Source organism: Lepisosteus oculatus, chromosome 12 (genome assembly GCF_040954835.1).
Source record: "Lepisosteus oculatus isolate fLepOcu1 chromosome 12, fLepOcu1.hap2, whole genome shotgun sequence".
Classification (NCBI taxonomy): domain Eukaryota; kingdom Metazoa; phylum Chordata; class Actinopteri; order Semionotiformes; family Lepisosteidae; genus Lepisosteus; species Lepisosteus oculatus.
In genome coordinates this window covers 11471584-11498711 of record NC_090707.1, presented here as the reverse complement: position 1 = coordinate 11498711, position 27128 = coordinate 11471584, and the positions used below count along the sequence as shown (strand labels likewise).

Sequence of the window (27128 nt, the reverse complement as noted above, 5' to 3'; positions counted from 1 at the left end):
GGACTCTTGTCTCTCCTCTCCTCTTTCTTCTTCCCTGCTCCTTGTTCTTGTTTTTTGTTATGATCTTATATTGTGTGCTTCTGTACTGCTCATTAACAATTTTTAACCCACAACGTACCTACTGTAGGTATACCAAGGTAAACTTTTCAAAGGTTGCTGATCAAGGGACCCCCACATCTCAACAAACATCCTCTGTGCTTTGAAGCTAGAAGTGTTTTATTCTGCCAAGTGTCACACACTTTATCTAAAATCTAAGAGACACTTCTCAGTCAAAAGAAAGCTGTAACAATATATTACAATATAATAGGATTAAACAGTGCTTCCCAAACTCAGTGGTGTGTCCTGGAAGGGTCTCAAGTGTGCTATGGAATCAAAAGAGGTGTCCACTTTCAAATACTTCTTTCCAGCTTTGAATCAAATATCAAACAGCTATGTTCAGTGAGACAAGTTTACATTTTGCATGACTACTGTATGTCATGTCACTGGCCAACAATGATGGGGATTTGGTTCACCACTGGCAGAGCCAGAGCACCAGATGCTTGGGATAATGCCAATAGTGATTCCTGTAACTTGCAGCGATGTCAGTGACAGAGATGCTGCTCCTGCAGTTTGTGCTAACTCTCTAGTCAGGAGCTGTGGAAGTTGCAACTTGTCAGAAGAGTAGCAGATTGGAGGATTATATCCATGTGTGTCATCTGCTCTTTGCTGGCTATTTGAGTCATCGCTGACATGATTGTCTTGAAAAAAATGGTCAACAGAATTTCTGTACTCTTGTTTGATTTGTTTATTGTAAGGCTGCTTGTATACGCAACAGAGTGGTTCCTTTTTCCACAGAGGTCATCTCTGACCAGTTGACTAGGCTAAACTAAATCAACGTTTTTACCAGAATAGCTTTTATGACTTCACTATTCACCGTTTTGAGAATTCTTAAGGGATGCACATTTTATATTATTTGAAATTCACAAATAGAAATTGATTGATAAATGAGAATGAATAATTTCTCTAAAAGTTGTAATTTTGTAAGGAAATTGACATGGTAGCTTATCACTTTTAAATTGATAGGAAATGGTTTTGTTTTACTTAAGTTGCATTGGAAGCATTGCTCAGAATGCTATCTGATACCAAACAAAGTGTTTTTTACTGCAGCTTCAGCTGCGGTCAAAGTAGTTTTATGTACTGTGAGCCCTTGTTAGCGTGAGAGGGTCAAATGTCAGTGTGGGAAATGGGCACACTCTTTCTGCTGGATTCTTCTGGGTCACTAAAAGCCAAGCTTGAAGCTAGGAGAAGGGAGTACTCATTGAGAGCATCTTCGTTTGTCTGTTTCAAGTTATACACTTCCACTCCTGTGCACTAATTCAAAAGCTTTCTTGTTGGATTTGCTTGCTTGCCGGTTGTTTTTAATGGTTCATACACATGTTGTTCCCCTCTTTTCTATGTGTTGCCGCAGGGATTCAGCCATGTCCAGCAATAAGATGCCACACAATAGCTCCATCAGCCACATTGAGAGCGTGCTGCAACAGCTAGACGAGGCCCAGGGACAGATGGAAGAATTATTCCATGAGAGGAAAATCAAGCTAGATATTTTCCTGCAGCTTCGGATTTTTGAGCAGTACACCATTGAGGTAAGAGCTGGCATGCAATGCTACAGCAATGGGCTCAAGCAAACAGATGGGGACATTCTCCCTGGAGATTAGTCAGTTCTTCTTTGACACTCTAGGATGCATGGGCTCAGCTGGCAACAGGGGGAACCGAGAAGGAGGTGATTCACTTTTTGATGGTACATCTGGTAGCTGCTGTGGCTTATTAAATAATGTATTATTTTGTTACAGGAGTGGCTGGTTCTAGTTGACTTTGATTAATAAGTCCTCTTCCTTGCGTGATTCCTTTCTTAAACTATAATGTACACTTTTTTTAAAGCTACATGGGAGAGATGAATGTGTTTATTCTTATTGATTTTAAGACTGGTTCTCAAGTTGTAAATAACACAGAACAGAAAAAGCTTTAATTAATTGTCGACAAGGGGTACTATGCAAAATGTTTGCAGACATTGAATGAGAAATGCCATTTGATGCATTAGAAAAAGAGAATGCAACAAGATTGCTCGTATAATTGATCATTCTATCTTAAAGAAGTTTTTAAGGTGATGTTTTCTGATGGAAATTAAAATCTTATGTCCCTGGAAATTCATATAAGTACATATTGCAGAAAAATGTCTTTACATAGTTAAAAAGGTTTCATCAATTGTTTCTTGTTCAATCTATATACATGATTTACACTAGAGTTATCATACTGATCTTGGTAGGTTTCCTTGTAGCCATATTGTGGTGTGAAAGAGGGCATCATAGTTAAGACTAACTGTGGTGATTAACCACGCAGTGTGAATGGTGTCAAAGTCACTGGAGCAAAGCTAGGGGGTAAAATGGATTGCAAAAAGAGATCCCTATTATACAGAATTAATTGACCAGAAAGTGGAAATGAAGTGAGCTGCTCAGATAAGGATTAATTAACTATTTCACACCTGAATTTAGTTTAAATGCATTTCTGATCATTTTTATCATAGAATGTGACTTTTTTTGCATCATTATTTATTTTGTTACTATTGTTCTTGGTAGTAGCAGTACTGTGGTAATGGCCTTTGGATTCATTTAATCAAACTTTAGTACTTTCTTTTGTTTTGGCTTTGTTAAAGGAGCACAGTAGTTTATGACCCACCATTCGAAACACTGAGTGGTCTTTGCTGGGGAAAAAAAGGTTTAAATTGTTGTTGTGAATTATAACAGTTAAAAATGAAATCATTATAATTTTTGGGACTAATTCAAAAATCCAAATTCAAAATGAAAATTATGCTTGAAATTCAAAGCAATGTATTTGAAAGTCTTAAAAATGCACTACAGTATTTTCCCAGACTAACATTAATATTTTAACGATTTTTTTCATAATACAGTATATTGCATTAAGGCATGAAGCTTGTGTAGTAAGTGTTCGCCCAGACCATACAAAATATGAAGTGTGTGCCTTGCTTTAGGTGACAGCTGAGCTGGATGCCTGGAATGAAGATCTTCTGAGGCAGGCAAATGACTTTAACACCGAGGACCTCACCCTTGCTGAGCAGCGTCTTCAGCGACACACTGAGCGCAAACTGGCCATGAACAACATGACCTTTGAGGTCATTCAGCAAGGCCAAGACTTACACCAGTATATCATGGAAGTACAGGCGTCAGGTAGAAGAAGGTTTTTTGTTTATTTTGTACTGTATGTGTGTTTTTCTGGATGTGTTTTTTCAGCCAAAATGTGTCATTAAAATACTGCACAGTACTGCTTCGCTTTGCAGAGCATGAGCACGTGCACGAGTGTGGAACGTAGGGGAGGTTGTGTATTAATCCAGCCGGCTGCTGGAATTCAGCAGCTGGAGCAAATTCAGGAATTAGGTTAAAATGCAGAGCTTTTTTCCACAATCCTCTTATGAGTGCTGTGCCTTAATGTGACATACTGGGATATATTTTAACTATCACAGGAGAGGTTAAACCTCTGAATCCCCACTTAACATGTAGTGGTGGGATCCAGTTTGAATCAACACTGCTCTGCTAGGGAATGATTTGAGACTTTAACTTTTGTGTGCAGATGAATCCTAGCATCCGGACGAAAGTCCAATCTAAATATGATTTCTTGTAGTGGTGATGTAAAGCAAGAAGAATTTTAAGTGGATTTTCTATAAGACACAAAAGTGTGACTAATTGCAAAGGTCAGATTAAAGTTATTTTGTCCCATGCTTAAAATTATTAATGCGTGTTTTTCAAAATGTCAAAAATATAGAGCAGAATCAGTGCTTTCAACCGTCATTAGTTCAAATTGAATGTTAAATTGTTAAAAACAATTCTTCTCTTGTGTGGATTTCTGTTCATTTCAGTGGAAGGCATATTGTGTGGTTAAACACCTAAACTTTAACCTGCAAAGGAATAAGTAAAGGTTTATTCCATGCTGAAAAGAGAAGAAAAGAAACACAATGTTTTCTTCGGACCCCAAGAAGGCTCCACAGCTGTGTTTCTTTTCTTCTCTTTTCCGCATAGAATAAACCTTTACTTGTTCCTTTGCAGCCTACGCATGCTGACGCAGCTCCCTGCTTAAACTTTAACCTGATCTGAAAGGCATTCAAACACATCTTAATTTAGGCCTAATAAAAAAGTACAATTTTATTGTTAGTCTGAAATGATATTTAATGACATGAGGTGCATTTACCCTCACATTTCAGAATGATTCTCATAATTCTAGAATCATTCTCAATTTCTATACATATTCTGCTGAAATGGTGTCTTTGCACCTCACTGAAAATGGTGGTATTTTTAACCTCATAAAAATGCCTGTGCGTGCACACTTTTTCATTTTACTTCATTCTCGTCACCGTGGAGTGGGACATCACTGCTTCCTTATTTTTTCTCACACTTGGCGTAAAGTTACAGAATTTTGGGACAGCAGCAGTGGGAGGATGTGCCCTGTGCAACTCATTCTCTGCCGAAATTCAATTTCTGTCTCTCAAGTGCCTTTCTACCCTAAGCCCCACAGCACTTCCTCATACAGCAGTAAAGTGTGCAAGGCCAGCTTCCTGTCAGGGGAGAATGCAAGGCTATCGTGTCTTCCTGTGGTATTATGTCATAGTTACAGGATCAAGAATCAAACGAACCCCTTAATCCCAGTGTTTTCATGTTATTTTTATATTTTCAGAAGCACATTCACACTACTACATTCTTCCAAAATGCTCTCAGTGGAGTTTGCATAAGAACAAAATAGTGGAATGCATTTTTATATATATACTAGTCCAAATGCACTGAACAAATAAGTAACAGCACGCCAATCATACAGAGAAAAAATAAAATTCACGTACCAGAGAAACACAATTTTTAAACGTATCTGTGCAACCAGGTGAGATCAGCATGTTTTTACTTGAAAATCTCTAAATTATCTTTAGCCAGATTTTACTCTTTCCTGCGTAATGCAAACCTTAATCTTCAGCAAGTGTTTTTTTGTTGTCATTTCTATCATGCTGCAGAATGGCACCTGATAAAACCTGAAAATTTCCATCTTGTCTCTGAAGTTGATAACCATTGTTACGGCTACAAAAAAACACTGCTTTGAACCTGTTGTTTGTAGATAGTATATGGTATAGTTCCACCTACTGGAGAAACAGTGTAATCTCTGTTTTTAAATTAAGAAAACATTTGGGTGTTTCTTGTTGTTTAAGAATGGAATCAGTCATAGAATGTCTGAGAACAATATGGGAGACTATACACATACTGTAGTATGGGGAAGATTTAACACCACTTTCAAACTAAACATCAGGAACACTAACCCCTGAAATAAGTATGACTTATTTGATATCGATAAAAGTGAAATAAAGGTTGTCAAAAATCCAACAACTGTCATTTGGCCCTGTTTATCTTGGATATCCTGGTGCTGCTGCATGTCTGAGTATGCTGTTTTATTTTTATATTTAATCTAACTGCAGTTCTTGCAAAAAACTACAGAAATTCTTATATAATTCAGCAAACTGATTTATTCCAGTAACTCTTCAGCGGGTCGTATTTTATTTTCTATGGGTAGCTATAGAGTTTAATAAATTGCATACCATTAATTGTCCCAAGCAACATTTTTTCAGACATAATTCCTTCTTTTTTGTTCTGTCTGTCAGGGATTGAGCTGACGTGTGAGAAGGAGGTGGATCTCGCTACCCAAGTGCAGGAGCTCCTGGAGTTTCTTCACGAGAAGCAGCACGAGCTGGACTTGAGCGCTGATCAGACGCAGAAGCGGCTTGAACAGTGCCTGCAGCTCCGGCACCTGCAGGCTGAGGTCAAACAGGTAAACAGAAAAGAAAGAGCAGGTGCTGCTGTCTGTAGTGTGGCAGAACATTGGACAAGGAAACTGATATTGTCAACTGTGCTTCCTGCTGTTAATGAAACCCTGATAGCTTTGATTCCTACTAACGAAAATTCAGCGGACCGTTCTGTGACTTCCTTAGTGTATCAGTTCAATATTTTATCGATATTTGGCTCTTTGTGTCTATTAAAGTCTCTTTCAGTATTTGAGTAACTGCACATCAGTTCAATTCTGACAGTGTGATCAGTTTAAATAACATCAAACCTATTATGATCATTTACAGCTAATAGTCTGAAATGGCATTGAAGTTTTAAGCTATGTGGTGAAAGGTTAGTTGTCATGAGTACATAACCTCAAAGCCACTAGGATACGGTCTGATTTTGATTCTACTATATTGTCATCTAATTGAAGGAAGTGGAAGGTTTAGTATTCCAAGAGGGTGTGCAATTTCATTTAGGAGACCTAACTTTATTCTTCTTTTTTTAATGTACTAAGAAAATACATTTTAGCCAATGAGAAGTATTAAGAGAGCCATCCTTTATAAATGTTAGCATAGGTTACAGGCAATTATTTTAAGTAAAAACAATACCATAACTGAGATTGCACATTACATTTCTTTCATCTAAATTGGGTAGACGTATTGGTCTGCAGTTTTATGTGTGATTATAATGTAATGACTTTCTAGTGTAATGTCAGTAATGTAATGGAGTAATGTCATGAAAGACAGATTAATAGAAGCTATTTAAGAGTTTATTTAAGATATTTACGACGTTGATCTTTCAAGTTTCTTATATGGTAATCTTGTTGTGGTTTGAGTATAATTGGACAAAGATAAAAGAAAGACAATTCTCCAACAGACAAAAGTCTCCTATTGCTGACCTTGTATTTTATTTTTATTTTTGCATTTTATAATGTATTTTCATTTATTATTTATAATAATTATTTATTATTTATTTATAATTTTATCTGTATATGACCTGCCGGCATATTAGTTTTTTTTTCCTTTATAATGAAGTTACTTTAAGATAGATATATAACTTTACTCATTTTTATGCTTTATTATTCATAATTCATCAAAAGTTCATTGTTATAGAACTTAACCAGCTGTGTGATTGGCTGAGGTTTTCAAACCAGGGGTAGGATACTTGATATCCATTTATCAAGAACATCTAATCTGAAAATAAAATAAAAAAGAACATTGATTGAGGATATTCAGGGGCCCTTGGGCATTTTGTTCATACAACAAATTTAAATTCTACAGTGAAACTGAAGTTATATAGAACGAATTGAATTTTAGATGGCAAGATTGCAGTTTCGTTTCCTGTATGCATAAGGGCTTATAAAATATAAAACATTCTTGTGAGAGGAATATTTAGAATCATCTCCTTCCTGGTATGGAAAATTGTAATTAAAGTTAAATTAATAATTCAGACTCATGATACTAGCCATTCATACACTGAACATTTTTGAGACTAGAGAATGAGTTAAGTCTAGTACTGGATGTCAATGAATAATTGATGTCCTGTGTTCATCTGCTGTGGGGGCTGAGCTGAAGTTTAATTTCAGATACTTTGCCTGTTGCCATATTTGCTTAAGTGTTTTCAGGCAAGATCCTTGTCTGAGTCAATAGAGTTACAACAAAGCATGGCATTCTTGATTTTATTTATTAATTTAAATTTCTTTGCTCACAACGTTTCTCCTCAGGCAATGCAAATACCACATTCAAAATATATAAAAAAAACTTTGCATAACGTACCTTAGATTAATCTTAGTGTATAATTTGTATATTCAGGTGGGTAGCTACGTCAGCATGCGTAGGCTGCAAAGGAACAAGTAATAGGTTTATTCCATGCTGAAAAGAGAAGAAAGAAAACAAAACGTTTCGGCTGTGGAGCCTTCTTCAGGTGTGGGGCTCCACAGCAGAAACATTGTGTTTTATTTCTTCTCTTTTCAGCATGGAATACATCTATTACTTGTTAATTTGTATATTGCCTTTCTTATCTCAAATCCGCCTTCACTGGTTTAATATCAAATGTTAAACTGCTCTTGTCAATTTAACATAGTTGCTCAGTATATCTTTGGGGTTGTTGGAAGGAAACAGGGATTGCTACAAAAGGCTTTCAAAATACTCAGTAGAGACAGACAGAAACATTTTAGGATGAAGCTCAGGGAATTCTAGTGAAGTGGAACTTAAAAGCATATTTGTCGTATACAGTATGTGCTTTTAAATTTCATTCCACTGGCCACAAGGCCATTTAACCTACATACTTCAGTTTTATCTGTAAGAAACAGGGCCAGACCACAAGAGCTTCTCAACCGTCATAACTAAATTGGTAGGAGGTCTCACATTCCATTAAACATACACTGCACCTCTTTCACTGTGATGGCTGGGACTACTTTGGTAAAGTGTACTGCATTAAATTGAGGAATCAAAGTATATGGTCTCTAGTTTGTTGGATTCCTCAAGGAGTTTTCATAGAAAAAAAGTTGAGGATAAAGAGCGGAACCTACATTTTGTCCAGTCTATGACATCCTTGGTTTAATTGAAATTTACTTTGCTCTTGGTATGGATAGATACACTATGTAATTAAGGATTTTCCTAACAAACATTTAGGAAAGACAGGAGCAGTATGGAAGCAATGTCTTATCAGACACATATTAGTAACAACTATACTGTAAGTACTGTATATACAGTACTATAATGACAAAAGTGAGCACTACCTATATAGATAAAGGGATGTATTTATAAGACTATGTACTGTACTATATATAGGTATGTGCAATGAAATCATCAGCATATTATCATCATAGCTACATGTTTATAAGTAACGTGCAAGTAGCCTAAACACAGGTCACATGAGAATATATTCCTTTTCAGAAGGTGTACATGAAGATAATGAGTGCTTGTAATTGGTCAGTGTACTACGACTGACAGAAGCTGATTAATCCAACTATTCTTGTGGGGGAAAATCACAAAATCTCTTAATTTAGCTCTGTTTAGATTACTTGCTTTTTAGAATGAGACACTAACACAAATTATTGATAGTCTATCTTCTTCTAAAACCTCTTGTCTTGTTTCTTTGCTCATTCATCCCCCTGTGTGCAAGCATGCTGTTTTCTATGAAGGTGGTAGGGTAATGCCTTGAGCAATTGTGGATGATGATGGTGCTGAGTGTTCATTTAAAGCCATATGAACAGCTGTCCTATAGTAATGCTTTGAGGCAGCAAGATCCAGATTCTAGTCCTATTGAGAAGAATCACAGTAATCCTGCAGACCTTTCTTTCCAACAAAATGATAAAACCAGTTAATAAGTCTGCTTTACCACCCTCTGCTGAACAGTGTATTCATGCATTTTTAATAACAGCATACATACTGTAATATTGATAGACAGCTGTTCACCAAGCCTTCTGCTGTTTGTCAGCTACACCCATTCCTGCTCTCAAAAATATGAGTTTGTTTAATTTTACTACTGTGGATGCTACTTACTGTATGTGACAAGAGTAGAAAGATACAACAAAGTGAGACCTACGGCTTGTGCTTTGTAGCGTTTTCCTACTCTCAACTCAAATCTAGCTCCTCTGTTAGATTATGCCTATCTGACCATTTGGTAGATAGTTGCATATTGATGCAAGAATCACATCCACTTGTTTCTTGAAGGAAACCAGGGTATCAGCTTCAACCACATACAGTAGCTGAGTAGCTCGTTCCTGTCTCATCAATAGGTCCCTGAAATCGGGTCTTGTGCCAGTAAGATTGCTTGTGGACTTTAGTCCATGTAATATTGTTCTTCTGAACTTAAAATGCAGCTTCTTATACTGTCAATCATGACATTTAAAAGGATTAGATAGCAAACCAGGAATTACTGATTAAGTACTTATCTTCATTGGTTTGCCTTTATTTGGCTAAAAAGAGACCATTTGTAAGTTTTAGCTTTAAGACCTAGCCTCTGTTGTGTTTGGTTGCAGACATATAACAAAATAGTTAAGGGGTTGAAAATTCCAGGTGGAAGTTGGCTCTGGAGGCAGGACAATAAGAGGTTAAATCTGAAATCTCAGTTACTCAGGGTGTTCCACAAGGTACTATGCTGGGACCTGTACTATTTAAATGCTACTATTTGATGTCATCAAATCTCAGAAGCTAAGAAAGGCTAGGCCTGGCCAGTACTCTTATGTGAGACCTTTAGGAAATAATATCAGATTTTTTCTGGTGGTGTTAGTGGTTTTGGAAGCACTCTGGACCAGAATTTCCAAGTCCACACCCCAGTATGGTGACAAGGAATAGAGTGTTGTAGTATTAGTAGTGACCTTCTATTATAATTCAAAGTTAATTTTAGAAACATTTTTTAAAAAAGGTATCTCTGTTATATTGCCATGTTGAACATTAATATTTATCTTTATATCATTATGACCAGATTACTGTAACATCTTCCTAGGATATTTATTAAGATACTACAACAGGCTTAGATACTCTAAATCCAGATTCTGTGGCTCTTACACTAGTCAATATTACTCTGCCTCAACATGTAAACCCTGTTCTGTGTAAATTGCATTGGCTCCCAGCAATGCATTCATCTTCAGGTTACGTTAATACTTTATTGCATGTTCTTACAGTCCAACACTGAGGTCTGCTCATTTGTCTCTTTTTATTCTAAGATAAAGCTCAACATATTATGTAGTAGAGTCTTCTCATGTGCAGCTCTGCAAATTGTGGAGCTCCTTGTATAAATCCTTTAGAGACCCTGTGATTCTCAACATCTTAAAAACTCACTAACAGGTATTTTTCCAGTGCTGTATTTTTACTATTGGTTTTATATAGTCACTTTATTGTGTGGTGCTTCAAATATTTTGAAAAAAATATTAGACTCGTGTCTTCCTTTTATTTTGTTCTTTTTTTCAAATTTTCCCATCCGTTTTAATCAATATCGATGGGAGCTGTTTATTACTATTGATCGAGCTAACTGAACATTGTGCGCTGAAGCAAAGGAAGGGAATTTGCATCTTCAGTCTCCTACAGTATCTACCCCATCGAATGTAATAATTTAATTGAGTGAACGTCTGTGAACAGTAAGACAATTGACTTTCCTCCTGACGTGTGCCTTGTCTTGTGCCTTGTGCCCAGGTGTTAGGCTGGATTCGGAATGGGGAATCCATGCTCAGTGCCAGTCTCGTCAATGCTAGCTCCCTGTCAGAGGCGGAGCAGCTCCAGAGAGAACATGAACAGTTCCAGCTGGCCATCGAGGTAATTACCGTAATAAGGCTAATTGTTTCAATACGCATTGCCATAACAAGCCTCTATATAAACATGGAACAATGCATTAATTGTTTTTTGTACTACTTTAATTTAATTTCTAAACCTGCTTTTTTAGATAAATAAGCATGTAAGCATGGGCGGGGGGAGGAATGATTTGGAAAAAGAGAGACATACCTGCAATCTCATGGATGCTGAGAGGGCTATTAAGTATAAATGTGTCTTCTCAAAGTCCTGAGCCCTGGGCAAATTCATAAAGCCAAATACTTCAAGTTAATCTCTGGAAAATGGACAGACAGTGTTTTTTTTTTTGTGTGTGTGGGATTCATCATTTCTTTGGATTCAGTCTGAATAATTAAAGAAGAGGCCTTCAGCTGACAAAGTTCCTGACCCTTTTGAGCTTCATAAAAACATGTTTTGAGAATGTAGAACCATATAATACAGTAAACTCTACTTCTCAAATATATAGTATTATAGTATATAATAATGCTTTTATCTAAAGCAAAATAATACATTTTCACTTTTTCACAATTGTACTTAGATCTTCAATATAAATATTTAATATAAATCTCTATATCTTTAAATGTGATTAAGATCTTAAAGTCTCAGCTTGCTCTGATTTAATTTTAACTTGTATTGTTCAACACACATTTCCAGTAGATGTACACTGGAAGTAATTACAGTAATACAATGGAAGACATTAAATGAAAAGTGTTAATCATTATCCCAAAATATTGTATGTAGTACATGTGTGTGCTGTCCTTAGCTTTAAATAGAAGGTTAGTGAGATATTTTTTTAAGATTAGGGTAGTATAATTAAACTCATAGGAAGGCCAAAAGTCTCTTTTTATTACATATTGGCAGTCTGTTTATTATCATTCTATACAGTATGTCTGACTAAACAGAGGAACTAAGGAGGTGAAATACTTACATATTTTGATATACCACTACCACATTAGATAAACAGTGTTAAAGCGCTGGTGTTTTGCAAACAAATATACCATATGTATTGGACCGCCAGAAAAAAAAGCAAATAGAAGTTGAATCCTGTACTGAGCGATATTTTTGGTTTAATGTTTTCAAAGAAGCACAGTACAGTTATGACTTTTGTTCTCATGTGAATGAATCAAGTGGTATCATAAGTTTTGCTACATAGTTTTGCTTAAAACCCCCATATTCCTGATTGTCAGTTTCCAATGTGTTTAATTTTAGCTGAATACTGGAAATAGTTTGAGCACAACTTGGCAGAGAATATATACTACAGTAGTTCCACTGACAGATCTGCATTATTAGAGGCTGAATAAACTTGTTAAAAGTATTCAGTGCCTCTTAAAAATAGATTTATTACCTCCTCTGCTCCACTGCTCAGTTCAACTACCAAACAAGTATGCAGCATTTTGACACTGAAAAATATGGATGTTGTCCAAGAAAAAATGATTTAGGTCTGGGAGGCTATATTTAAAAAAAATCATGCTCAGTTTCAAAATTCTATATATATATATTTCTAATTTTAAATTATTTAATTTTTTTCACATGCTACATGACCTACAACAGGATTTAAATTTTGTTTAATTTCTCACATTTCCCATGCTCACACCTCACCTTCGTACCATGTGCCTGGCATTTCTGCACAACCGTCATGCCTCCACCCCCACACACAGTCCCTCTTTCACGCCACTTCTCTGCAGAAAACCCACCAGAGTGCCCTCCAGGTGCAGCAGAAAGCAGAGGTTATGCTTCAGGCTGGACATTATGACCCTGACGCGATCAGGGCTTGTGCAGAGAAGGTGGCACTGCACTGGCAACAGCTCATGCTCAAGATGGAGGACAGGCTCAAGCTGGTCAATGCCTCTGTTGCTTTCTACAAAACCTCAGAGCAGGTGAGTGGCACCGAGAGGGGGATATTTAGTTTATGATCTGGCAAAACTATTGTCTGAATGACAACTATATGGTATATCGGCTCTGAATATGAGACTAAAGGGATACTAGTTGACCCATCCCAATCTTTTGAGAGTTAGTACTGTAGTTTATTAACTGTGGATCTCATGCAGCTTTTTTAAAGAATTCCAGGGATCTCTGTATAACAAAGTCCTTCCTATTTCCAATCCAAACCATACTTTTAGAATGTCTGTTCTTACACTATGTGCACTTACATTTGGTCCACTTTTCTTTGCTTATGGACAATAAAGCTTTTGATTCAGGAATTCAGATTTTTAACAAAAAGAATCAAAATAATTTCAAATAAAATGTGAATTTGTGTAATGCTCATGCTGCACGCTTTGGATTTGTTGCAGTAAGACTGATGAGGGGCTATTTAAGTTTCTTTCACTAAAAAATAGGTGCAGTAACTGCCTATCTAGATGTTTCTGAGAAGCATTCCAAGAAATAAAAGCTTTCTAAATGAGAAGCTTTTTTTAAGTCAAATTAGTGATTTATATAATACAAAACATGAAAGAAGTAAAAAAGCAAGACATCTCAAAACTAGAACATATGTTGCTTCAAATATTTTGAGAAAAAAAGTTCACTTATTTACAAAGACATTATTATTTTTGACGGCATATATTTAGACTCGTGTCTTCCTTTTATTTTGTTCTTTTTTCAAATTTTCCCATCCGTTTTAATCAATATCGATGGCAGCTGTTTATTACTATTGATCGAGCTTCCTGAACATTGTGCTCTGAAGCAAAGGAAGGGAATTTGCATCTTCAGTCTCCTACAGTATCTACCCCATCGAATGTAATAATTTAATTGAGTGAACGTCTGTGAACAGTAAGACAATTGACTTTCCTCCTGACGTATGCCTTGTCTTGTGCCTTGTGCCCAGGTGTTAGGCTGGATTCGGAATGGGGAATCCATGCTCAGTGCCAGTCTCTTCAATGCTAACTCCCTGTCAGAGGCTGAGCAGCTCCAGAGAAATAAAAGCTTTCTAAATGAGAAGCTTTTTTTAAGTCAAATCAGTGATTTATATAATACAAAACATGAAAGAAGTAAAAAAGCAAGACATCTCAAAACTAGAACATATGTTATGGCAATTAAGTACTGTAGGCATACTGTGCCTTATTCATACAGTACCTAGAGTTCAAAGATTCAGCCACTAGGGGGTGTCACTTATGCACTTATGCTGTATGATCTCAACTGGGACATTTTTAGTCTTTGGATAACTAAAAAAGCTGTCAGATCTGTTGGTGTGCCTATGAATATTTTTATTCTGTACTGCATAGCATTTCTGAAGGTTTTTTTGAGCATCATTTTTTGAATGATGGGGTGCCCCCTAGTGTCTTAGTCTGGAAACACTGAAAAACATGTGACAAGAGTTTGAAATACCTGGAAAAATACTTTCTTCCGTTTTATAGGTACATTATAGGTACCTGCTACATGCTTCAAATGTAAATAAATGACATATTTTTGTCAGACTGTGTATTAAGTGTGTCCCTGATCCTGACAGGTGTGCAGTGTGCTGGAGAGTTTGGAGCAGGAATACCGGAGAGATGAAGACTGGTGTGGTGGCCATGACAAACTGGGAGCCAGTGCTGAGACAGACCATGTCATTCCTCTGATAAGCAAGCACTTGGAACAAAAAGAAGCTTTCTTAAAGGTGCTTCATGGATTAATTGATGAAGGGAAATGGATGTATGGTAGATTTTATCCATAATGTGTTTAATCACACTCAAGAGGTTTTCTTTATATGTAAGAAACATAAGTGTCTGTCTTTGGTTAAAAGGAGAATCAAAAATGCTTTTGTTTTGCATTTTGCATTGAACATGGTTTCTGTGTTACTGTACAATTGGTATAGAATAAGATACTCCCTCTGATCAAAGTCAGAAAAAATGCATAATGCACTGGAAAACATTTTTTATAGACATTTAAGAGAGACAGTTTGATCTCTAATCACTGCAGGCAAGACGGTAATGCAGCATAGATGCAATGTGTTCTCATTACAGTATTTTATTTTAAGCACCCCTTCACAGCTATGTGGGCCATGGGAAAGTCCCTGATGGTTGCTGAATCCAGTGTTTGTGCTGCACAGTATAACCTTGCTGTTTGGCCACTAAACTACTGCCCCTCACCTCCATATTTATCATTGAAGCAGTAACATTGAGATACTGCAGTCTGTTGTGATCAAATACCCAAATTGTAAGACTGCAGCATACAAGCTTGTGGCTATCATTATTGTGTGCGAATTGTTTACAAATATGTTGTTACAACAGTATTTACTTTGGAAAAATTGATATCAGTGTGTCACGTTCTGATTCTGATGTGTTATTAAAATCTCATAGTGATTTTACTTGTTACATTTCAAAAGCTTTTTGAAAGTTGTGAAAAATACTACAGTAAGTTATTGTGACAAGTATATCTAAACAGTGTAAAAGGAATGTGGCCAATAGATATGTGTGCTGCCCAAGCTGGAAACCTAACTTGTGTTGTACTGGAATGTATTTAATTCACATAAAATGATTGTTCATGTGTTTATCTAAAGCCAGGAAGGATTAGGCACTCTTTAGGCCTGGTGTATCCATTAAATTTGTAATGTATTCTCCTGGCCCGGTGTGTATTAATAGATTGTAAAATTTTCTCTGGCAGGCATGTACATTAGCAAGAAGGAATGCAGAGGTATTTCTGAAGTATATCCACAGAAATAATGTCAGCATGCCTGGAGCAGCAAGTCATACCCGTGGGCCTGAGCAGCAAGTGAAAGGTAAGTATATGAATATGACAATAAAAATGTTATTGAATGTCAAGAACTCAGTTGCTGCACAGTCCTTTGATTATCTCTTGTGTTTACCAAGCATTGTTCATTACCTGCAACAGTTGAAACCTAGACTTATGTGAAATGATGATGCTCCATTTTTCATTTCTGTGTTTAGTGGTGTGACTCTACAGTTCACATTGTAGAGCGGAGTGGTGGTTCTGTGGCTAAGGATCTGTGCCTGTGGCTGGAATGTTACCGGTTCAAATCCCACAGCCGGCAGAGCAATCCTACTCCCTTGGGCCCCTGAGCAAGGCCCTTTAATCCCCAACTGCTCCAGGGGTGCTGTACAACAGCTGACCCTGCGCTCTGACCCCAAGCTTCTCTCCGAGTCTGTGTCTCATGGAGAGCAAGCTGGGGTATGCAAAAAGATGAATTCCTAATGCAAGAAATTGTATAGGGCTAATAAAGTGATGTTGTTATGCTGTTGTTATTACATGCTATTTAAAGAGTCCAGGGAACCACAGCCATACAGTGGTCAGACCCCTGCTGAGTATATGTGAGCTATACTTTCCTGATCCCAGCAGGAGCCCATGTCTTCTATAGTCACAATCATAAAGATGCTTTGCCAGGAATAAACTCCAGTTCTGTAGACCAGGGTTACTGACTTTATCCTCCCAAAGTACTGTATAGGAGTGTTGATGTCAACAAACAGGCAAAGGACTCAACCACAAATCATTGACTCCAAGCACATCTTCTTTGTGCTCATCCCAAAGTGTCTGTTTATCTGCATCTGGTCTCTGGCTCCATGTCTTTATTCTTTATGGTTGTCAGAGCTTCTTATTTAATCAAATCCTTTTTTTCTGCGAATGCATTTCATGCCTTTTTGGTCATTTTCAGCCTTGTGTATTTTTTGGGGTAAATGAAAGTATAGTCTTAATTTTCATTCTGGCTTTCCAGCTATTCTGAATGAGCTGCTACAGAGAGAAAACAGGGTATTGCACTTCTGGACGATGAAGAAACGAAGACTAGACCAGTGCCAGCAGTATGTCGTTTTTGAACGGAGTGCCAAACAGGTATTGCCGCTGGTGTCAAGCTAATTAGGGATTGCATCCTTATGAAAATTTAATATGGAATGTGATCGCCGTAGATTCCTACATGTACTGAGGGAGTTTTTTTATGATGAAATGCAAAATTTCCATATATAAAAGGCTCCAACTTCTATCCCTGTATTATGTATTATTGAGCAGTAAAATAATTAGGCCCCCTGAGCACATAGTCATGAAGGGAACCTGTATCGATGTGAGACTCTGGACATTTTGTTTTGACTTTTGCAACAGGCCTTAGACTGGATTCAGGAAACCGGCGAATATTACCTCTCCACTCATACTTCCCCTGGGGAAACTTGTGAAAAAACTCAGGAACTCTTAAAAGAGTATGGAGAATTTAGAATATCTGCCAAGGTAAGAAATCTAAAATAGTATTATTTGGGTTCTTCCACACTGTTGGATTTACTGTCTTCAAAATGCCTATAAGTTTTCAAGTACATTTTAATTTTAAATTATTCACTGACATTATTGGGATTTAAATATGCACATACAATTGATTTCTATTTAGATCAATGTAGTATTGTTCAAAAACAGAAAAAAAACTGTTCCTAGAATGAAAAAGAGAGAAGGTAGATCTGAAATAACAGTGGTAAACCCTAATAAAATACCTACTTTTTCTGAATTCCCTTATTCTTGAAACATGAAACGTACAGTAGTTCCTGTGTGACTTGGGAAGAGTTTGAGAAGTAGAAATGTTTGCCATGCAGGTTATTTCTGAAATTATATATACATCACCTTAGTGGTATTCCTTCAGCATCAACTGATGTTAGTGGTGATTCAGTGCATATTGGTGTCAGCACATGCTTATGATATTAGGACAGAGGTTCAAGGTACTGTTTAAGTACCCTACTGTACTTTGTGTTTTCCCTGAAATCATATGGGTTGTATTAGAAATAGATTAAAAGAGATACTGAACCTTATCCTAGAGGTGTATTATTTAATACTGCGGTATAATGAAAGTATGAAGTCCTCTTTGATGGTGCAGGTAAAACACACATTTTTTGCTGGAAACAGTTTTTACATGCCTGTCATTGTTTGAGCAGCTTCACTTTTATTATTTAGTAGATCACTCATTTTCAAGTAACATATATCATAGGTCTGCCTTGATTTTTCCTTTCAAATTTCAAGGTTTGCGATAGAGAGGTTTAATGTGAGTACTGTATGTTTGGTGCTTTAGCAAATCCAGGAGAAGGTGAAGCTGCTCATTCAGCTGGCCGACAGCTTTGTAGAGAAAGGTCACGTTCATGTTAACGAACTGAAGAAGTGGGTTACCACTGTTGACAAGCGCTACCGTGACTTTTCACTACGAATGGGGAAATATCGGTCCTCCCTGGAAAAAGCGCTTGGCATCAGTTCAGAGGTAAGTGTATTCTGTCTTCAGCCACTCTTTCAGTTCAGAATCTTTTTTTTCCCCTTACATTCAATTTGGCTGGAATCAACTGGATTGAGGTCTGAATCCAGAATGTGCCAGTAGTCATGCAATATAGATGCCTTCTGCATATGAGAGCTGTTCTGTTTTAGTTCCTCTTACATAACAGCTTGAAAACAGGTACCTCTTACTGCTGAACAGCCAACAGGATATACAATAAAAATAACTGTCCGAGAATATGGAGCCATATCAATTTAATTTGTCTAAGATGTTTTGCAATTGAAGTTTGACTCCTAATTTACTGTGGAATATTTCTCAGTGTGATCAGGATAAAATCTGTATATTCTGTGGTGCATGAACCTCACTTTTCTTACTTGACAACTGCAAAATATACATTACCAGAAGAAAATAAGGCAAGTTTCACAACACGTAAACCGTAAAGCAAGAACCATTATTATTAGGTGATGTGGGAGCATGTCTTGATTTTCTTGTTAAGCATTATCTTTAAAGCACTCAAAAGGCATGCATTTCTTACTTAAACATCTAAATCACAAGTGGGCAAGAGCTGCACTAATAATAAAGCTAACGAGCCATGTGCTTTATCAAAGCCTTGGGCAAAACTGTATGCTAACCCTATTAAAAGATAACATGGCAGGCTAATGTAAAAGTCGAATAACACTGAATCAAGGAGATGTCAATTTAAAAGCAATGTAAATTACTGCAGCCTCATAGGAAACCACAGGAAGTGGAGTAAATCAGTGATGTAAGCATGGAGAAACTGGAAAAACAGCTAAATCAGCATGGGAAGCTTTCATTTGGAAAGACAAGCGTTCTTCATTTTAAAGGTGTAACCTGTCATGAAAATGGTTCTCAAAATTAATAGGAGTGCTGTTGTGTGTTTTATCAATACGAGGCTCAGTTAGTCTGAGCACACTGCAGACTACATCAGGGTCTAGGGTTGAGTCCCTGTTCAGGCCTCAGAGGGGAACTGGGAACTCTATCTCATTAGCTACTCAGGTGTAGAGTGGGACTAATACTTATTTTCTCAGTTACTAGTAATGTTTATGGCACTAGACATTGACTGATATGTCAGTGTTTTATAAGGATTCCTGGTTCTAATTTAGTTATTGAATTTTGGTGCTGAACAATCAGACAGCATTCATTTTCAGCCTGGGGATCATTAATCTGCAAGACTGCTTTTGGACAGAATTTCTTATTTACAGGATTGGAAGGGATGAGACCACTGACAGAACTGACAGAACAGGAACTGATAATTGCTCGCCCCATTTGAACTGAGCTTTTCTGTGGTGTTCTGATTCATTCCTGCCTCCCTCTTACAATTGAGGACAGTTGTAGAGGTCATTCCAAACAACAACTTGTTAAACAAACATGGATTCTTGATTCAATATGTAGGAACCTTTCTGTTCAAATTTGAGGTTATTATTTATACAGCTAATTTACAACACCAAAGGAGAGAAAAACATCAAGAACATTAAAATATAATCTATTTCAAAGATCAGGTATAGATAAGATTTATCCTAGATATGGAACTCAATTTATACAGTATGCGTAACGCAAGCAGATGAATTGGGATGAAGATATTTTGATCCTCTTAATTTCCCAACTAAAATAACAAAGATAAAAAGATACTTTGACTTTCCCCTTGAAAAACTCCTTTACAATGTGGCCTACATTGACTTTGGTTGAGATTGGTAAGGACAGGAATAGACGCAACCTTCCCTGTAGCAAATGTGTCAATATACACAGTCAGCAGGGAGAGTTTGGCTTTTTTTTCCTTCTATTCAAAGGCTAACAGTGACCTCATTAAAGAGCAGAACTACTCCCTGTCATGGTTCAAGACACTAAATTGTTGCCCTGCTTTGGGCTAAGCAGAGACTGAAGCCCACATAAGAGAGCTGAGTCAAACAAAAGAAAAAGTAATAAAAATTTGAGGGGAGGTCAGTACTGAATTGTGCAATGAAAACTGTATCTTTTCTCTTAAAATTTATTTCACCCATATTTAATATGGGGATTCTTCTATTGCTTCAAAGAGAAGAAAAAAAATCGTATTTGATTTTATTTCCCTCAGTTATTATCTATGACCCTGGTGTCTTGGGGATATTATTCTGGGGGAACTGAAGAGGCTCTATCTGTTTTATTGTTAGGATAATAAAGACTTAGAGCTGGATATCATCCCAGCCAGTCTCACTGACCCTGAGGTTAAACTTCGGGATGCAAACCATGAGGTCAATGAGGAGAAGAGAAAATCAGCCAGAAAGAAAGAGTAAGTAGGGTAATTTCTTACACAAAAACCTAAAGATACAGTATGGGTGTACAGAATGAATATATTTTGCCATGTGTTTCCCATTGCCAGTCCTAGTGGACCACTGATCAGCCCAGATTTTTATTACAACTGAATGTTTATAGAAAAATCAGAATGCTTTCTATTGTACACTGGGAAGTCATGTCCTCATTTACTTTACAGCTAGGACATCTTGAAGGGTTTTGAATGTAGCATAAACCAGCAGAAATCTTTCTATAAATGATTAGGTTACATAGTAACAGTTAGTTGTTTACCAGTTGTTTACCAGGACTGCAGCATTGATCTAGTATTATCTGGTGCTGTCACATCAGAGACGCAAGAACAAAAGACTCTCAGACTAAGTATGGCCAGAATCTGTTTTGTGCCTTCATTTAAACAGAACTTAGCGTTATGTCAGTATTGTTTCTGCTTTTGTAATACTTGTTTTTCACTTTGTTGTATTTAGCTTGAACATGTAGCCTGATTTATTATGTACTGTATTAAATATACCTTTCTTCCACAAATACTTTCTGAGTATATTCTGTTTATGGCTTTCTGTGTGGTCTACTGTGATCATGATTTTTAGGAGTAGAACGTCAAGAGTTGAACTTCAGCTATTGTACAAGTGTAGTTTTCCAATGAAGAATATCTGAAGTGAACCCCTTTTCAGAGAATACATAAATTAAAACCTTTCTTTTTTCTCCCCAAATAGATTTATAATGGCTGAACTCCTACAGACCGAAAAAGCATATGTCAGGGATTTGCATGAATGTTTAGAGGTAAGTAAATTCTTAAATCTTGAATTCTTGTTTGGAAATTTAAGTGCTAGCACCGACGATAACATAAAAAACTTGTTGAAGTAAATTAAGTGAATGATGTAAATGATTCATAAATAAAGAGGTATATAATAAAATGTACATTGAGCTCTGAGGATGTTTTAAATTCCATACCTTTTTTTCTTTGCCTAGACCTACCTTTGGGAAATGACAAGTGGGGTGGAAGAAATCCCTCCAGGAATAATTAATAAGGAACATGTCATCTTCGGCAATATTCAGGAGATATATGATTTCCATAACAAGTATGTGAAATCTATACTGCAAAAGTTACTTATATTTAGTAATAGAAAATTCCTTGCATTTACAGGTATATAGTTCTTCTCAGCCATAGGATTTACACATAGACTCAATACCTTATAGATCAGGTGGAGAACAGAGAAATTACTTCATTCATTGAAGTTAAGAAAGCCCTGATTGTGTGAAGCCAAAATGGAAATAAGTCAGGACACTAGGTTGACACTATGAACAGTGCTAAGAGATACTTAATTACTAAGCAGTCAGGACCTTGGTTTTACTGTACAGTACGTCTCATCCAAAAAATGACATTTCCTGTAGCACAATATCTCTAGTCTCCACACTGTTCATTGATTTGGAAATTCTAGAAGAGTTTCTCCTACATCACTTATAGCAGACACCTGATTTTCCTTTGAGCTCTCCTGCCCCAGCACTAAATACGGCCCAGTGTTGCTTAATTTCTGAGATCTGCCAGATTAGGTTACAGGGTGGCTTTGCTGCTTGAGCATCTTTCTTGGTACATTAATTAGTTTGGTTCAGACTATTTTTTTTTCCTCTAAAAAGATCAAATTCACGTTTTCAAACAAAGCTTTAGAATTTGCAAGAAATATGGGGTGAATTATTTTGTTTGTCTCAAACAAATGTCACCTTGATATGTATTAATTTATTTGCTTAGATAAATTAAAATTAGGTCCACAGTGATCCTCAAGATCCACATTGATCTAAATAAAGGGAAGATGGCTCTGTGTGCAAGAAAGATGCTACCTGTGCTTGCTATTTTAGGTAATTATTTTTTCTGCACAAAGTAAGTCCCGACATTCAACATACAACAAGGTTTGTATATTTGTATCCATATTATTTAGGTGATTGTAAGACTGTTTATTGATCTATTTTATTACAGCATTTTTCTTAAAGAACTGGAGAAATATGAGCAGTTACCTGAAGATGTAGGCCATTGCTTTGTCACATGGGTAAATATACATTTTCTGTATTGTCTGCAACATTTGAAAGTTACTTCATATTCAAAAGCTAGTGGCAATATTTAATGCACTGGCAAAATCAGAATGCTGAGTGGTTTGTGACTGCAGTCTCTTAACTTATTCCACAATGCATCTTTATCCTGTCAAACGTCTTTCCTCATAAGGCTCCCTGCTTAATCCGATGCATGTCTGCAGCACTTTATATAATTGCTAACAGCCAAGTGCTGCCCTCTAAATAAGGCTCTTGCAAGAGGTGTGGACAGCAGTTGCAGCATACAGAATTCTTCTGGAGGCTATGTGAAGCTTCAAAGGAGTTTATTCATAAGGGAAGGGAAAACAGAATGGATGAAATAAAGATAACATAAAAAACTGGCTAAAATAATTCAATGGAATATCTGTTAAATGTGGAATTTCCTTTGTAATAATAATAATAATAATTGCTGTACTTCTGTTTTTCTTTAATTATCCGGTCAACAAATCAAACATGTTTTTTTCTTCCAGGCTGACAAATTCCATATGTATGTCACATACTGCAAAAATAAGCCAGATTCTAGTCAGCTCATTTTGGAACATGCTTGCAGCTTTTTTGATGTGAGTAATTTTCCATTTCAATTTGCTGTATTTTAACTTTTAAAAAAGAAAGAAAGAAAAAAAAAATAGATCAGAGAAAGGACAGTACCGGAAGTAGAGGTTCCCCGTTTGAGTAGATTATTCTCCTATATTGTTTAGAGGGAAATATTATTTATAGGTGTATATAATGTTTTAAAAACAGATTGAAATAAATCAAATGAAATGCATCAGAACAGAGAGAAATGTCAGTTCTTTCAAATATCCTGCAGATGGCACATTAGAGCCGTCGTTGTCCAATTCAATGGCACCAGTAAATGACCAGATACAGCGTAAGTATAAATGGTGGCAACATTTTGGTGACTGTACTCAAATAAAATTGCATCAGATAGAAAAACTGTGATTCTTCCATAATAGTTTTAATAGTGGTGTGATTAGGTTCTTCTGTCTATCCTACAACTATTTGTAGTTGTTTGTTTCTTTAACTAATGAACACTTATGCTGTTTCAATCACAATGGAATCTGGAATGCATAAAGAATTAATAAAATATGTGAATAAATAACTTTTTCTTTTCCATTTTTAACAGGAAATCCAGCAAAGACATGGCCTGGCAAATTCCATTTCATCTTACCTAATCAAACCAGTACAAAGAATCACAAAATACCAGCTTCTTTTGAAGGTACAGTAAAATACTGTAGCTTAGAATATTCTCCATTCGTAAAGAACACTAATTAGTCCAACTCCCTCTGGAATCTCTAAAACATCAAAGTACACGACTCTCTCTCATTCTCTGTTTCCTGTGTATTGGTATGTTTATAAAGATGGTTTAATTTTAGAATGTCAACTTGCTACACTTGCTAATAAGTCCCCATTAGCACTTCATTTTGCTCAAAGGACAGGCCCTGTTGTAGGCATGCTGCACAATTAGTGTTTTGATCTCGTGCTTTTTTTCTTAATTGAAATGTGAACATCACAGCGCTTTAAAATGCAAATCTCTAGATTCCTACAGTTTGTTTTTAAAATGGAATTCAAATTTCAATGAAAGGGTTTAGATTTATTGTTCCCTGTATGTTTAAATAAAAAAATGAACATAATGTAATGTGGAACAACGCAGAAAAAATTCAACAAATCATGTTTTATGATAATGATAGTAGCATAGAAATCATAAGGGGAGAAATGTACTCTTGACTGATTTTTGTGTCCATGGAAGTGTGAACTTTTTGCATTTTGATGCTTTTTTGAGACACCAGGGAAATACTGCACACATTTTCATGGAGTGATATTTTTTTAAATTAAGGAAATTAATTCAGATGCCTTCTTGAGAACTGCCTACAATTAGTTGAAGCGGCGTGGAAGTGGTAAATGCTTAATAAAAATTGAAAACCAGTTTACTCCTCCACTAATCAAGAAAGCTGCTTTATTGGAACAGGAACTTCTGACTTGTTGTGAAGAGGGGAAAGGCGAAATTAAAGATGGCCTGGAAGTCATGCTGAGCGTCCCTAAGAGAGCCAATGATGCCATGCACGTCAGCATGTTAGAAGGTATGTCCCAAGGATGCATTGTGAAGAAATAAAGTAAAAAAGAAACACAGGCACTGTGGCACGGGTGGACCAGGCTTTTGAAAGGATCTGTTTAATCTCCCAGGCTTTGATGAAAATCTTGACGTCCAGGGTGAGCTCATCCTCCAGGACTCCTTCCAGGTGTGGGACCCCAAGTCTCTCATTCGGAAGGGAAGGGACCGCCACTTGTTCCTCTTTGAAATATCTCTGGTGTTCAGCAAAGAAATAAAAGACTCCTCAGGACGCACTAAATATGTCTTTAAGAATAAGTTGCTGGTAAGTATGATATTTTCTGTCCTTTTTTTTCAAAACAGCTACCATTTTTTGAAGATACCACCTTAAAAAAATAATTAAAGGAAGGGAAATACTCTAATTCTGTGGGTTAAAAATTATTCACAGCACTTATCTCGAGCATCACAACGCTTTAAAATTCGTTGCACACCTTTACAAGACCAGTGGGATGTGTGACTTTTTTGAAGGCAACAGTTTGTTTAATTATTCCAGAATCAAACCTCTGTTGTTTTTCTAAAAAAAATCTGTTGACAACAAGCATTATTTACATTTTCATGCTTTTCTGAGACACCAGGGAAGTACTGGTAAATAAGTAATCAGCATCAAGTCAATATCTTAGATCACTTTCAGTACTGGATTTAATAACCAGAGTGTTGTGAACTTGGGAGAAAATCTGCAAACAGCATGGTGGCATGGCTGCTCTTGGGTTCTGGGTTTGATTCTGGAGTTGGGAATCCTGTGTGTGGAGTTTACATGTTCCCTGAGTATTCACATGGTTTTTTGCATGTTTCGTTTTTCATAGACATGTCGGTTAAGTTAATTAGTGTTTCTACTGTAAACTGCCCCTGTGTGTGCCGTGCAAAGGACTGGTGTCCTGTCTAGGGTGTTGATCTGGCTTGCACCTTGTGCTTCAGGGATAGTCTTGGGATTATCAGTACCCTCACAAGAGGTGGCTTATTAATGCTTGCCAGTTAAGACTGATTATGGCACCTTCTGGTGGGATTATGAAGGATAGACAGCAGTAAACATGATGAGTGATTACTATGCAAAGTCTCTGTTCCTTTATTGCTTTGAGCATTCTTGCTACAGATGCTCACAAACCCCAACTTTTACCCATCTCCAACAGTTGTGTAGCAAAATTATAAAACGATAGTACAGGCCTAGCTAATTTGTTCTATAGAATGAGATGTGACTCTAGGGAATTAGAGATAGATGAAACTGCTCAATGCAGGAGGCACAGCATAGTGTAAGCAATATACCACAAATGGTATACTAATTTAATAATAAATGTCTAGAGCTGTTCTTAGGTCAGAAATTATAATATTAACTAGAATCTAGCAAACACAGCGGCAACACAGGCAAACAGGTGGTGAATATTTAACGCCTGAACAGATGGAGGAGTTTCAGCCCCTAATCAGAACTCCCATTCATAATGTATTGGTGACGAAGGTATACATACTTTCATGTGTGAAGCCAGCTGTTGCATTGACAGTGCTTCAGTGATTAAAATGTTGGTGATTAAAAGATGCAAAATAAAATGTGAAATTAAACACAATAGTTTTGTGCTGCTTTGTGGTGATTTGCAAGACCGAGATGAAAGAACAGCCTAATATAAACACCGTAATGCCATCCGGACATGCAGCTGATTTCTTTTTAGCTGTCTGTTTATAATTGGATTGCAGATGAAGGAATCTGCCTTTAATTGTGTAGGTTCTGCGCAGATCAAGGGTTGCAAATTTTGCCCAGTTTTCCAGTAAGTCGATAAAAGTGTTTCTCTGAACTGTTAGACATCCGAGTTGGGAGTGACGGAGCACATTGAAGGGGACCCCTGTAAATTTGCTCTGTGGGCCGGAAGGACCCCTTCATCTGACAACAAGACAGTACTCAAGGTATGTTCCTGGGATGCACCACAAAGTACAGTATCAGTTTTGTAGTACGAACTACAAAAGGCTGATTTGCTTACGATAACATGAGCCTCATGTGTAAATTTTCTTTAGTTTTTAAGATTGTATTTGGTACAAAGGCCTTTCTCCTTCATCCCAATGAAAGTCACATTAGTGTCTGTAGGAAAACTGTGTACTGCATACTGCAGTGTAAATTCTTCTTAGCTCACATATATCACAGCTGTACATCTTCTCAGTCGGTCTTTAAGACCAGAATCCAGAACTGGAATGGGAAAGAAAACTAAAAACCTCTCTTATTTTACCAAATGGGTTATATCTAGAATGAGAATGTTTCATTGCAAGATGCCAGAATTCACACATCTGCCATGCCTAATGTCTACAATAAATATTACATGGTGTTAGACTATTGCACTATTTTGTAATAATGTAGGATCTTTTGAGACTCATAGTTT

At 36.7% G+C, this 27128-nt stretch overlaps 1 protein-coding gene across 4 annotated transcripts in view; it reads left to right on the top strand.

Moving 5' to 3' along the window:
• Positions 1-27128, top strand: part of kalrna (kalirin RhoGEF kinase a) — a 195236-nt gene that overhangs the window by 105958 nt on the left and 62150 nt on the right. For 2 of the 4 annotated variants that reach the window (XM_015358770.2, XM_069196820.1), the window contains exons 13-31: positions 1448-1622; positions 3026-3221; positions 5684-5850; positions 10988-11107; positions 12778-12996; positions 14562-14711; positions 15698-15812; positions 16764-16879; positions 17144-17266; positions 18090-18272; positions 20447-20565; positions 21296-21362; positions 21552-21661; positions 22555-22624; positions 23135-23224; positions 23788-23880; positions 24631-24742; positions 24846-25036; positions 26560-26661. In XM_015358770.2, the coding sequence (XP_015214256.1) occupies positions 1448-1622; positions 3026-3221; positions 5684-5850; positions 10988-11107; positions 12778-12996; positions 14562-14711; positions 15698-15812; positions 16764-16879; positions 17144-17266; positions 18090-18272; positions 20447-20565; positions 21296-21362; positions 21552-21661; positions 22555-22624; positions 23135-23224; positions 23788-23880; positions 24631-24742; positions 24846-25036; positions 26560-26661 (2518 nt within the window). The remainder of the gene's footprint in view (positions 1-1447; positions 1623-3025; positions 3222-5683; positions 5851-10987; positions 11108-12777; positions 12997-14561; positions 14712-15697; positions 15813-16763; positions 16880-17143; positions 17267-18089; positions 18273-20446; positions 20566-21295; positions 21363-21551; positions 21662-22554; positions 22625-23134; positions 23225-23787; positions 23881-24630; positions 24743-24845; positions 25037-26559; positions 26662-27128) is intronic. The other 2 variants (XM_069196821.1, XM_015358771.2) reach the window with 2 other exon arrangements.